Raw genomic sequence first — 13,714 nt, forward strand, 5'->3', positions numbered from 1 at the left:
CCACGGGTGCAGCCCTCAAAAAAGATAAAAAGACAAAAAATAAAATAATAAAAAAACAAGTGAAGATGAAAAAAGTAAAAACCACTATCCATTTCTGATAGGTTATTCTTTTTATGAGTGAAATGCTGCCTACTGCACTAAGAAGGCAACTATAATTCTTTTTAATACTAATTCATATTTTCATAATTTTAATTAGTGTTAGTTAAGTAATTTTCTGTAAATAAAATTTTGTTTTGGACTCAGCAAACTATTTTTTTAAATGCATATAACATTAAAATAATAAAGACCCCTTTAGAAAAACATGAAGCACTTTTAAAATTTAAACCACTGAGATGTAGGTGACAGCAGACCTGCTGTTTTAGAAAGACAAAACCATGAGAGGTGAAAGGACTCGTTCCCTGATAAGGGTAAGTCAGGAGGACTAAATGTAGCTCTCTAACAAAGGGATCTTAGTTCTTAAGCCAGGGCAATCTTTGTCATTTTGAAGAATTAAATTAACATGTCACAAGCAAATCAGGACAATCTTGTCTTTGGGGTTTTAAATTTTTATATTATAGTTCAAAAACTTACTCGTTTTTAATATATATATATATTATTAATTTTATTATTTCTTCCAAAAGTATTTGTATCCATCAGAGCTTATTTCAACTATGACCATGTATTTGATTTATTAAAAAATATTTTCAATGGAAGTTCTTACTTATCCAAGGCTATTAACATTCTTGCTGTAAGCGTAGCAAAGTGAGTGCTAGATTCACTACAGACTCGCATGATATCTTGTAGGCAATAAAAAACTGGGCATCCTGGAGTATATGTATATTTAGTATTATCTGAAAAAGAAAAATGAAGAATTATGAAAAAGTTTACAACTACTTTTGTTATTTTTGTTTGTTTTTTGCTTTTTTTTTTTAAGGGCTGCACCCATGGTATATGGAAGTTCCTAGGCTAGGGGTTAAATTGGAGCTACAGCTGCCGACCTACACCACAGCCACAGCAATGCCAGATCCAAGCTGCGTCTGCAACCTACACCACAGCTCACGGCAACACCAGATCCTTAATCACTGAGTGAGGCCAGGGATCAAACCCACATCCTCATGGATCCTAGTTGGGTTCATTACGACAGGAACTCTGTTCATGTTTTTTATTTAAGAGTATATAAATATGTTTTAAAAATTAAGTATAATATATATTGTTCTAGATTTGGATTCAAGTGCTGGCCAGCTCTTGATTTGGATAACCTTATCCATTTGGTTAAATGCAGGATTTAGAATCTTGGAGGACCACAGAAATTGTTTCCTCTTTCTCCTCCTCAACAATATTGTAAAATTCTGGTTAACAAGATTTCCAAAACCATTTAAAATACTGAACTTTTTAACCTAACTATGACTGGGAAAAAATATATATTTGGGAAGCTAGAGCTGGCTAATAAAATACATGTAAGTACTGTGTGTAGCAGCAGTCTGATGAGATGTCCACAGTGGATAATTAATATAAGTATTATTACTACCTTACATGAAGCCAGTTCTCTATAGATTTCAAAGTGATTTTCACATCTAATACCTCATTGAATGCTTCTAGCACACTGGAGTTCCTATCATGGCTCAGTGGGTTAAGAACCTGACCAGTATCCATGAGGATGCAGGTTCGATCCCTGGCTTCGATCAGTGGGTTGAGGATCCAGCATTGCCATGAGCTGTGGTGTAGGTTGTAGATGTGGCTCGGATCTGGTGTTGCTGTGGCTGCAGCTCCGATTTGACCCTTAACCCAAGAACTTCCTTACGCAGCAGGTGCAACCCTGAGGAAAAAAAAAAAAAAAAAAGAATTATTCTAGCACAATAAACCAAGTAGGAGCAAATACCTATTTTACAAATAGAGAGGTGAGGCTTAAAGAGGTGACCTGCTCAGGACACAAAATTAGTGGGGCTGCCAGGTCTGTGCTGAAACTCAATATTTTTTTCTATTATTTCAGGATAATAGGATAAATTCCTTGTCAAAGGCTCATATTAAATTTTCATATTATATCTAAGTTTTTTTAACATTACCAATACTGTTGGGCAGGGTATTTAGAACTATTATTGACACTTTCGTGTCCCAAATACAGAATAGGTTCTGATCATATGTTAATTTTCCAAAATACATACATTTCTATTTTTACTCTATCTATAGCACAGTCTTTGAAAAATCCCTCATTATAACCTGAAAATTTTTCATTTTGATTATGGCTTCACTCCTCACTTCTTTATTCTACTTTAAAAACAGAAACTGGAGTTCCCATTGTGGCTCAGCCAGTTAAGAACCCAACACACTGTCTGTGAGAATGTGGGTTTGATCCCTGGCCTCACTCAGTGGGTTAAGGATTCAGCGTTGCTGCAAGCTGTGGTGTAGGTAGTAGATGCAGCTCAGATCTGGTGTTGCTGTGGCTGTGGTGTAGGCCAGCAGCTGTAGTTCTAATTTGACCCTCTAGCCCAGGGAACTTCCATATGTCACAGGTGTGGCTGTAAAAAGAAAAACAGAAACAAAAGCATTACTGTTCAGTTCAGAAGCCTGAATATTACTTTGAAATCAAAACACCTTTAGGTAACAAATTTCTCCATCTTCTATTATCTTAAAAACATGTATTTTTCAATAGTATTACAATAGTAATTATGAATCCAAATTCCTAAGTTCTTCAATAGACTTTAATTTAGCACCTAAGTACATAAAGATTCATAAGATGAAACTTAAGACTTTACCTTTGACAACTGATGGGACAATAAACAATGCTGCTTCTCTGCCCATCTTCTCCCCGTCCAGAGGAAATTTCTTCATTAATATCACTCGTTTTCCTAATCATTTTTTTAAAGTCAGTAAAGATAAAAATAATAGGCCTTTTAAAATCTTATAAACTATCTTGAGATTTAGAATAAATATTTTAAAGGCAGTATTAACAGGAACTGAAATATAAAAAGCAAATTTTTATAAACACTAGTAAAAACTGGTAATTCAGATAATAATGCAAATCATTCTGTAAATAATCAACTAATAGATTCGTGGTTCTGATTAACTAGAAAAGAAACTTACTACACATAGCAGGGAAAACTGTCCTACTAAGGACTGACAGAACAGCTGAACAGAAAGGCATTCTGCAAGGTGAAGAAGCTATATACTTCCTCATTCAGTTGGGATGTAAGTGGTAAGAATTTCACTAAAGTCTAAGCTAGCCACGGAGGATGGTAAAATGTAAAGTCTTAAAGTTTAGTAGCTCTTAATTTAATATTCAATCTCCACTCTCAATTTTAGTTTTTACTAAAATTTGATTAATTTGTGATTCAAATTACTGTTCTGAGTCACAACCACCATTCATAGTCTGTTCTTCCTGATTTGGCAGCAGGGAAGCTATAAATAATAACCTGCAAGTCTTGCACTCTAACATCTCTCAACTTCTGATTCATTTGCCAAGATTTTTATTAACCCTTCCAATCTCCCCACTCAAGAAACAGAAGTTTGTTCCTGACCCAAGTAAGAATGCCTGGCTGGGTGCCTTCTGTAGAAGGTAGATAATGTTAATTCGTTACTTCATTTATTCACAAAATGCTACAGTCGATATTTGTGATTATTATGGATTATTATTATTGCAGCCCTAAAATAATTTTTTACAAAATGGACACTTGTACCAAATGTGTTAGATACAGAATAACATTCCAATAAACTTCAGAGGCAACATTTGTATGGCTGAGGTTTTGTCCCATTTATTCTTTCCTACCTTGCTGCTTCCCCAAGCCCAGTTGTGATCCACTTTTTTTTGTTTATTTGTTTGTTTTTTCTCTTTAGGGCCGCACATGCGGCAAATGGAAGTTCCCAGGCTAGGGATCGAATTGGAGCTGCCTCAGCTGGCAGCAACGACAGATCTGAGCCACATCTGTGACCTATACCATAGCTCATGGCAACACAGGATCCTTAACCCACTGAGTAAGGCCAGGGATAGAACCTGCATCCTCATGGATACTAGTTGGGTTCATTACCGCTGAGCCACAATGGGAACTCCCTGATCCACTGCTGAACTGTATACTGTGCAAATTATATATATAACTATGAGATCTGTCATGGGGGGAAAAACTGATTAAAAGTTGGGAAATGAGGTTCTAATCCTGTCTTCTCCTAAGAGAAATGTGATTTTTGTAGGTGACAGCCTATGTGTGCATTTCCATTTTACAAATGTAAAAATGACCATCTACCAACTCACAGGACCAATTTAAGAATTTCATGAGTAAGTGTTTCATGCTTTGTAAACTATATATAGCACTGTATAGAGAGGCACAACTACAGCTATTATAAAGTCATTTGTTATTTTCATGTGATGTTTATATAAGAAATTATATTATTCTATAAAAATATTTTATACATTTAGAAAAACTAAATTGAATAAGATAGTCTGGATATGGTATGGCTCATTAATAATTGTCTAGTTAAGTAGAACTTCTCTATTTTAATTTCTCTTATTAAAGGCTGCCTGAAAATTTTTTTTCTTTTTCTTTTTAGGGCTGCATCTGTGGCATATCCCAGGCTTGGGCTCAAATCGGAGCTGCAGCTTGCTGGCCACAGCCACAGCAATGCTGTACCCAAGTTGCATCTGCGATCTACACCCCAGCTTGTGGCAATCCTGGATTCTTAACCCACTGAAGGAGGCCAGGGATCGAACCTGCATCCTCATGGAGACTAGTCAGATTCTTAAACCGCTGAGCCATAATGGGAACTCCTGCCTGAAAACTTATTGGTACATTCTATTATCTAAATGTATGTACAAGGCATAATTGTGCTAGACATGTTTCAGGGTGCCTGTCCTCTCATAACTTCTAAGAAAAACTACTCAACCCTCTGCGCCAGAGGACATTTTTGTTAATACTAATATCACTTACATCCTGATTCTTGGTAAATGATCCAAGTGGTAAAGTTTATCTAATTCATAGTAAAGTCTGACTTGTCTGTCTCAGTGCAAATATGTAATTTGGGCTCAGATTTTGTCTCAGGAATTTGATCTTAGAAAAGATCCTGATAACTACAAAAATTTAGTAATAGTAAAACAAATCCAGATGAAACTTTATCAGAGATGTCCAAGACTGAGATAGAAAAAGCTGACAAATTTGTGGCATCCAAAAGAGCCTATCACATGCCTTGATCACCTATAGGGATAGTTCTTGGTTCAGCTAAGATAAATTTCTAGGTCATTTTATTTAAAAAGTAAATTTGATAATTAGGGAAAAGGGATTCTCTTTGTGGGGTTCAGAATGTGTATCAAAGAGCTGTAAATTTATGCAGGAACTTCTTATAATCTTGAGTTACAATGCTTAGGGCCCCAACCCACAAAAACCCTTCAGGCCCTACTGAGGAGGTCACCTGTTAAGGAGTAAAATACAGTGAATGATACTTCCAGAAGTTATGAAATAGGCTTATAGTCAGCTATCTCTAGAGAACAACTATCCCAAATAATCAACAAATCAAATCACAGGATTCAGCCTTATCTCTGTATCAAAAATAGTCTCTTTAGTGAAAGAGATGAATTAGACAACTAATCTCTATAAAGATGAACAAACAGAAAAAAGCACCGAATAAGCTTTACAAAATCAAAAAGTAGGCACAGAGAGGTATGTTTTACCTCACTACCAACAACAGTTTTCAGCTGCTGTTTGACTGAAATTAGCATTACCTTTTTAATGAAAATGCCTGAATCCTGGACAGGGTATATAATTTCTGTAACTTCTGCTCTCTGCTTCTTGTGAGGCCAGAGCTTGAGAAAACTAATCATTAATATTTAATCAGTTTCACAGGCTATACATGATCTAATATTTTAAATGGGGCCTGAATCTTTCAGGGTAAATACTTCTACAATTCAGTCTGGCTTTTTGAAAAAAACTTTCTTCCTATGACCAAGTGGGGGAAAAAAAAACCACTGCTACTTGGTAATTTATAGGACTCACTCTAATACATGAAATCTTAATTGTTACCTAGTTATGAAGAGAGATTTATAGTTTTCTCTGTACCAGAGTAGAGGAAAAGAAATAAAAATAGTAGTTCTAAGGCACTTATCTGGGAAACTATACTTCTAGCAAAAAATAATTTGTACCTTTTTTTAGTTCTCAAGTAACTCCTTGGCTGTTTCTCTCTCTCTCAAACAAATCAGTAACATGATTTAAATATTTTAAAATGTTTTTTACTTAAAATTATTTAAATATTTTAAAATATTTTTACTTAAAAAATTACAGTCAGGTTACTTTTTGAAGAGGGCTTGGCTGCACCTTAAAATTTTTTTTGAGTTTTTTTTTCAAATGGAAAGGAACATAAAAAAACCTAATTTTTATATATTTTTAAAATGTTTTTCCCCACAAGCATTTAAAGCCAAATGTGTTAGAATGGATAAGCAATGAGATCCTGCTGTATCACACTGGGCTATATCTATATATATCTATATACCTAGTCACTCATGATGGAGCATGATAATGTGCGAAAAAAGAATGTATACATGTACGTGTGACTGGGTCACCTTGCTGTAGAAAACTGACAGAACACTGTAAACCAGCTATAATGGAAAAAATAAAAATCATTATTCAAAAAAGAAAAGAAAAGAAAAAAGAAAAGTTTCTTACCTCTAATACCCTGGTTTGCAGGAGAGATTGGTTTGGTGGTTTCTACTACATAATCCAATATGCCTTGTGTTATTTCACTGTTGCCTTGAAGTTTAGTTTCCAATAAAACTTTCTTTTTTTTTTTTTTCTGTCCTTCAATGGGAACTTCATGCAATAAAATCTTAGATGAGAAAAATAATGTTAAGAGAATATTTAAAATAAAACTTACTTGCCCTATAATAGCCAGTTGTCTTTCTTAACCCTAGCTGCATATGAGAATTACCTGGATGCTTTGCAAGGTATCAGAGTGTGCAAGGCACACATACACACACTTCCAATCGTGGCACAGCTGAAACGAATCTGACTAGGAGCCATGAGGTTGTGGGTTTGATCCCTGGCCTTGCTCAGTGGGTTAAGGATCCAGTGTTGCCATGAGCTGTGGTGTAGGTCACAGACTTGGCTCAGATTCTGCATTGCTGTGGCTATGGTACAGACCAGCAGCTGTAGTTCTGATTGGACCCCTAGCCTGGGAACCTCCATATGCGATTGGTACGGCCATAAGAAGCAAAAAAAAAAAAAAGTATCAGTGTGCAGCTTCATCTGGGGAATGGGGCCCTGGTGCTGAAGTTTTAAAGTTCTCTAGGTGATTTAACAGTGTAGCCAGGACAACGAACTAATAAGCCAGTGCACTGCTAAAGCAGCAGCCTCCTAAGAACCCCTCCAGGATCCTTTAATAGCTTTCAGATAACTAATCTTAAAAGAAGCAATTAAAGCAAAATGCTAGAGAAATTAGTTGAAGTTAGATTAGAAGTATTTTATGAGGCTTGAAATCTCTTGCATAGAAAAGATAACAATTCTGCTTTGGGGTTTTTTTGTTTTGTTTTTGGCCTCAATCATGTTTACTAATATATGTAATATAATCCAAGACTACAGAGAAGTAACTTAATAGCTTAAAACTTACTTAAGGGTAAAGAGATATTTTTAAATGAATTGTTAAAAACAGTTCTTTGGATTGGCACCACACTGCAAATCAACTATACTTGAATAAAAAATAAATAAAATAGAAAAAATAAAGCTTTTAACCATTTTGCAAAAGAATATAGATTATATTCTTTTTTCCCAATTAACTTCCTCCCTTCCACTAAAAGGATTACTAATCCATTGCCATGTGATTCATACTGCCTTTTGTGGAAGGATTATTTATGTATGGCCCTTTGCTACTGAGCATGGATCCATGCCTTGCTTTGGCCAAGTGCATTTGGGAAGGTATGACCTATACCACATCCAAGCAGAAGCTATATGGGAAAAGAATCTGAAAAAGAATGGCTATACATATAGCTGATTCACTTTTCTGTACACCTGTACAACAACAATACTGTCAATTACACTCTGATAAAAATTTTTTTAGAAGTTCTTTGGGAAAATAACCAAAGAACAACTTTTACATTGGAATTTTGATTAAGCTGAATTTTGCAATTTTTTTTTAATTTTTGAGAGCCATTTCATAAACTGTACTAAAAACCAAACTGTTATAAATTATTTAAGTAAAACTCAAACAAGTACCTTTTAATATCTAATAACTTATCCATATCAATGAATAGAAAAATGGTCAAAACATATGCAGTAGAAAAAAGACATGGTGATGGGCAGAATCTATGATTGTCAATTCTAGCTTGTCAAGAACTAGGTTGTCAACAAGAATTTACAGGCCACACGGCAAGACTTTATGTGCAAATGAAAATGATAAAAGAGAATGACACTCAGTGGTAAAAAAATCAAATATTTGTAAAATTGTTCTCACTTCATATGACTTAGCTCTGTATTCCCGAGAATTGAGACTGGCAGCATTCTTTGGACGAATAACAGCAACATAAGCATCTTCTATGTTTTCCGGATTTCCCATGGCTTTATAAAAGAAAGAAATCCCTTGAAAGATTAAATCAAAGGGCACATAATCACTGAAATTTTTCACTGATTTAGACTCAGAGAAACTACAGACATCTCAACAGAGAAGCTAGAGTCTTTCTACATAATCACTGTGAAAAAACAATTTAAAAAATAAAATGTTGATTTTTCTATTTCAGAATACACATACTACCTAAAAAGCAAATCAGAGATGACTGTCTCTTACCACTGAACTATTTAAAAACCTTAGTTTATAATTTAAGATTACCTTATAGTGGAGTTCCCGTCGTGGCGCAGTGGTTAACGAATCCGACTAGGAACCAAGAGGTTGCGGGTTCGGTCCCTGCCCTTGCTCAGTGGGTTAACGATCCGGCGTTGCCGTGAGCTGTGGTGTAGGATCCCGCGTTGCTGTGGCTCTGGCGTAGGCCGGTGGCTACAGCTCTGATTCGACCCCTAGCCTGGGAACCTCCATATGCCGCGGGAGCGGCCCAAGAAATAGCAAAAAGACAAAAAAAAAAAAAAAGATTACCTTATAGTCCTTTTTTCCTTTTCTATTAAAGGTAGATTTTTTTTAATTTATTTAATGGGGAAACATACTTTCAAAGGCCTTAACAGCATAAAAATCTGTCTTTTAGACCTAAAAAAAAAAGTGATATGATTATAAAATGTCTTGTAAATACTAATAATGACTTGAAATAGTGATTAAGAATAGTACGCACTTATTTTCCACCAATTGCACAACTGAATGTTTTATTGTTAACAGTTTGGAGGCTGAAAATAGGTAGCTGCCATTCACATTCTTTCCATAACACTTAGAACTTTGACATTTGACATTTGGATGAACTAAAGTATAGTTTATAATAAATTTTCATTGGAGTTCCTATCACATAGTAAAAAACATTTGGTCAGTTGATAAAAACTTCTGATGATGCCTTTAGAATATTTTTCCACTGCAATGATCAATTCCCTAGATAATCCAAAAATTTTCTTCCAAATATATTATATATATGCATACACATACACATGCACAATTTTTTTCCAAGACTAATTTTAAGTCTCCCTTGGGCAATTTCCAAGTTACTGAATTTCAAGTACTCTCTTAGTTGTTTAATAGTTCTATCTCCTCAGTAATTGCTATTATTAATTTTTTCCATGGCTAAACTAAAATATATCTCTTTGTATCAAATACATTTTATCTTTTTTAAAAAAAAGCTTCCCCTCCTTTATATGACAATTTCTTAAAGAACATCAAGCAAGGAGTTACCTTCCTGGCCATAATGAGATGAACCTTCTTCAGTTTTTTTAAAAGCCCATTAGGCATGAAAATGATCTGTTCATATTTAATGTTTTCCTTATTGCTCCAACTCTCACAGAAAAAAAGAGATCATCTTCAAGAAAGGATCTGAATGGGAGTTCCCATCGTGGCGTAGCAGAAACAAATCTGACTAGGTTGCAGGTTTGATCCCTGGCCTCACTCAGTGGGTTAATGATCCGGCATTGCCTTGAGTTATGGTGTAGGTTGCAGACACGGCTGGCTCGGATCCTGTGTTGCTGTGGCTGTGGTGTAGTCAGCAGCTGTAGCCTGGGACTCTCCATATGCCGAGGGTGTGGTTCTAAAAAAAAAAAAAAAAAAAAAGGCACAAGAAAGGGTCTGAGTGTCTTTTGATTTTTTGAGAGGAAACAGAAGACTTTACTGTTTTCTCAACTGCAGTTAATAAAATTATTTTGAAACCTTTAATTCGCTTTATATAATAACAAAAGGCTTTATTTTCTTACACTGCCTTATAATTGGAAAATGTCCTTAAAAATAAATTCTTTTAAAATCCAGTAACTTTTAACATTTTAAGTTAGCATTAGCCTAAAATGAAAAGAGCCATTAAAACTATTGTACAGGTTTTAATTATTCTAATTTATAAATTATTTTAAATTATAAAATTTATAAATTATTAAAATTTTATTCTAAATTAGGAAAATTTTCACTGATTTAGACTCAGAGGAACTACAGACATCTCAACAGAGAAGCTATAGTAAAACACTGGGATCAAGACATTTCATTTTGTGAAATGTTTTGAAGACATTCATTCACACCCTACACCTCATCGAATTTTTTTCAGTTCAGTTTTTCCATAAAATAATTCTTGAAATCCACCTCATGCAACAGAACTCCCTAGACTAAGTGAAAAAGATGAGGATTTTTTCTTCTCAGATTTTCTATCTAGCAGTTACTTTTAACCTTAGATTAACAAGGACTTTGAGATAACAAAACAACAAATTTTGAAATGTATGGATGCCTTTTTGAAGACTACAGCCCCCCGAAGCAAGACACTGTATTGGTGAATACACTGTATAACATACGGCACAATTACAGAAACCCTTTTTTCTACTAAGCACCTAAAAAGAGAAATCAAGTAATTCCTAATTTTCTAAATAGAGTTGAAGAGCACACCATTTCCTGTGTTATTCAACTCATGTTAAAAAAACATATATTGGCAAAATGTTTTATTTGTTAATATTTACAACTTCTCTAGGACACTTGGTATTGCACAGTACACTGAAAATTACTTTCAACCAGCTCTACCAATCATCAATTAATATCAAAAAGCATCATTGGTAATTTTCAAGTGTACTTTATTTTAAAAGGTAAATGCTATACAACTTTAAAAAACCATGAGGATTATGGTATTTTGTTTTTATACTATTTAATATCAATATACCCCCAAAGATTCTAAAAATTAATTTTCAAGAAACATTCATATTTCCAGTGACACGAAAGAAGGAAACAAACGCTAAAGTTAGGAAAAGAACAAAAGCTACCAATATGTGAAGGCAAAACTAAGGCAGAAACACATGCAAAGAGGGAGTTCCTATCTTGGCACAGCAGAAACAAATCTGACTAGGAACCATGAGGTTGCAGGTTCTATCTCTGGCCTCACTCAGCGGGTTAAGGATCCGATGTTGCCATGAGCTGTGATGTAGGTTGCAGACGCAGCTCTGATCCTGTGTTGCTGTGGCTGTCATGTAGGCAGTTGTAGCTCTGATTTGACCCATAGCTTGGGGACCTCCATATGTCGTTGGTGTGGCCCTAAAAAAAATAAAAACACATGCAAAGGGATTGGAACACAGTAATTTGAGCTAAAAATTGCTATCCCCATTTTACAGAAGAAAAAATAAAAACAAATAGATTAAGTTACTTGTCCCTTCTCCATTCTCCTGGAACAATTTTAATATTCTGAAGTTTTATAACATTAGAAGAGATGGCAACTAAACATCAGTAAGAATTCCCCTACAGGAATTTGTTGACCATTAAAAACTTCATCCTTTTGCAACTCAAACTGGTTTACAGTAATAAAAAGAGAGGAAGTAATAATAAAGCAGAATAGAAAATAGTCATTGGTGCTACTTCTAGCTCAGCTTGCTTTCACCTTGTACTTTCAACCAGCTCTACCAATCATCAATTAATATCAAAAAGCGTCATTGGTAATTTTCAAATTTTCTGTCATAAGACATTCTTTCCATTCTGTAAGATATTTACTAATCTTCAAATAACTTTTTTTTTTCCCTTTTTTGGATAGGCCAGGACATGCAGTAGTTCCTGGACCAGGTTTCCAACCCATGCCACAGCAGTGCCCTGAGCCATAGCAGTGAAATTGCCAGATCCTTAACTGTGAGGCCACTAGGGAACTCTTGAAGGCTAACAGAGGAGAAACTAAGCAATGTTGCAATTGAGAAATTAATTCCAACAATGAACATCAACTATATTTAAGGAGGTTATTTGGAGGCGCAAGATCATCTGTAGTATATCTAAATAGGCTTTATATTAACTGCTACTGTAGTTCTACAACTCAGCTCTAAGGGGAAAACAACTAAAATGTTAACATGGCGTTAAGGGAAATACATCTTGAATGAATTATTTGTTTTTATACTGTTACGAAAACATTTTTGAGTTTTTGACATTTCCCCCAAGTAAGATGAGGACATCAAAGCAGTTAAAAGACATGATGCAGAGATAATTGCAAGCAAAATGTGAAGGCACAAAAGCTCTCTAAGAGTGCGAAGGGAATGGAGGTTTGACTCTGTGTCAGGTCAGCTAGATGAAAGATTTCTGATGAAACTAGAAACAACATAGAGAAACAAGCAAAAAAGAAAGCCAAAAGCCTTAAGAGATGGAGAGAGGTGCAGGGAGGAGCGGTGAGCAGCAAGGACAAGGCGTGAATCGCTTTCCCTGGTGTGACGAAAATAAACACTCAGCCTGGGTTTTTCCTCCGCCACCACCCATCACGTTCTACCGGGAAAGGACGTGCACGCCTCTTTGCTCAAAGAGCGACATGCCAAAAGTGGCTTCAGTTTCTCTGTAACTATGTTAAGAAATAAAGCCCTTGCCTGGAGAAACTGGATATGGATGGAGATAGTTCGGCCTCCCACCTCTCCGTTTCTCTTGAACAGTCTGGATCGTGCTCCTCCTCGTCTCACCCGTCGAGGGGCCCAGTACCTCCCGGGCCGCTACATTCAACTCAGTGGGTGGAACAGTCACCCGGGGGGCGGGAGGCCGTAACCGTTTTCTCTTTCCTCCTTCCCCTCTCTTTCCTAGAGGCCAGGCCCAACTTCCTGTAACGGGAAAACTCGGTCGCCACCAGAAGCCGCCCAGCGCGTTTGGCCGCGGTCCCTAACCCGCACCTCGAAAGCTACGATCTCTGGACTCGGAGAGCCTCTTGCCCACAGCCTCTTTATTGTCCTTTACTGTCCTCGCAGCTCAGAGCCACACACCCCTCACCACCTCCCGAAACCAGGAGATTCCAGGTCTTTAAAGGCCCTTAGCTTTCCATTCCGCTGCTACCGGGGCAGGGAAATCGCTTCCGGGTTCACACCCCCCCCTCCGCAGCCTCGCGTTTGGCGGCAGAAGAACTTCCGGGTCGGCGGCCCGGCGGCTGAGCTGCTGCTTCTCTCTTGGGCTGCAGGCTGTCTGGAGCTGGTGGCCGGCGGATCGGCGACTGGGGTGGTGGTGGCGGCAGCGGGCGCGCCTGCTGTTGAGCCAGAGGCGGGGAGGGGAAGAGGGCGGTCCGGGCTGCGCGCGCGCACGGCTGGAGCATGAGCCGGACTTGACCGCGAGGCGGAGGCAAGAGCCACCGCCCCCTCTTCCCCTCCCCTGAGTGAGGCGGTGCGGCGGCCAGAGAGGGATGGGGGGCGCCTGCCTAGTGTGAGCCCCGCCGCAG

General features: G+C 37.0%; 2 protein-coding genes across 6 annotated transcripts in view; both read right to left on the reverse strand.

Moving 5' to 3' along the window:
• The window catches only part of KRIT1 (KRIT1 ankyrin repeat containing), a 39,285-nt gene extending 25,797 nt beyond the window's left edge, over positions 1 to 13,488 (reverse strand). The window contains exons 1-5 of one of the 5 annotated variants that reach the window (XM_047753733.1): positions 12,885 to 13,488; positions 8,401 to 8,504; positions 6,621 to 6,780; positions 2,733 to 2,825; positions 701 to 830 (exon numbers count right to left, since the gene is read on the reverse strand). In XM_047753733.1, the coding sequence (XP_047609689.1) occupies positions 701 to 830; positions 2,733 to 2,825; positions 6,621 to 6,780; positions 8,401 to 8,502 (485 nt within the window). In that variant the 5' untranslated portion in view covers positions 8,503 to 8,504; positions 12,885 to 13,488. Of the gene's footprint in view, positions 1 to 700; positions 831 to 2,732; positions 2,826 to 6,620; positions 6,781 to 8,400; positions 8,505 to 9,033; positions 9,053 to 12,884 lie in introns of those variants that run through there. The other 4 variants (XM_047753736.1, XM_047753735.1, XM_047753737.1 and 1 more) reach the window with 4 other exon arrangements.
• Positions 13,364 to 13,591, reverse strand: LOC125111693 (probable pathogenesis-related protein ARB_02861). The gene has a single exon (XM_047753739.1). The coding sequence runs from the start codon at positions 13,589 to 13,591 to the stop codon at positions 13,364 to 13,366; it is 228 nt and encodes a 75-aa protein (XP_047609695.1).
• Between the last annotated feature and the right edge of the window lie 123 nt (positions 13,592 to 13,714).

Source organism: Phacochoerus africanus, chromosome 11 (assembly GCF_016906955.1).
Source record: "Phacochoerus africanus isolate WHEZ1 chromosome 11, ROS_Pafr_v1, whole genome shotgun sequence".
Taxonomy (NCBI): domain Eukaryota; kingdom Metazoa; phylum Chordata; class Mammalia; order Artiodactyla; family Suidae; genus Phacochoerus; species Phacochoerus africanus.

What these genes read in the sequence shown, in the direction of transcription:
- LOC125111693 (XM_047753739.1), bottom strand. Translation starts at nt 13,591, where the DNA reads ATGCTCCAGCCGTGCGCGCGCGCAGCCCGGACCGCCCTCTTCCCCTCC.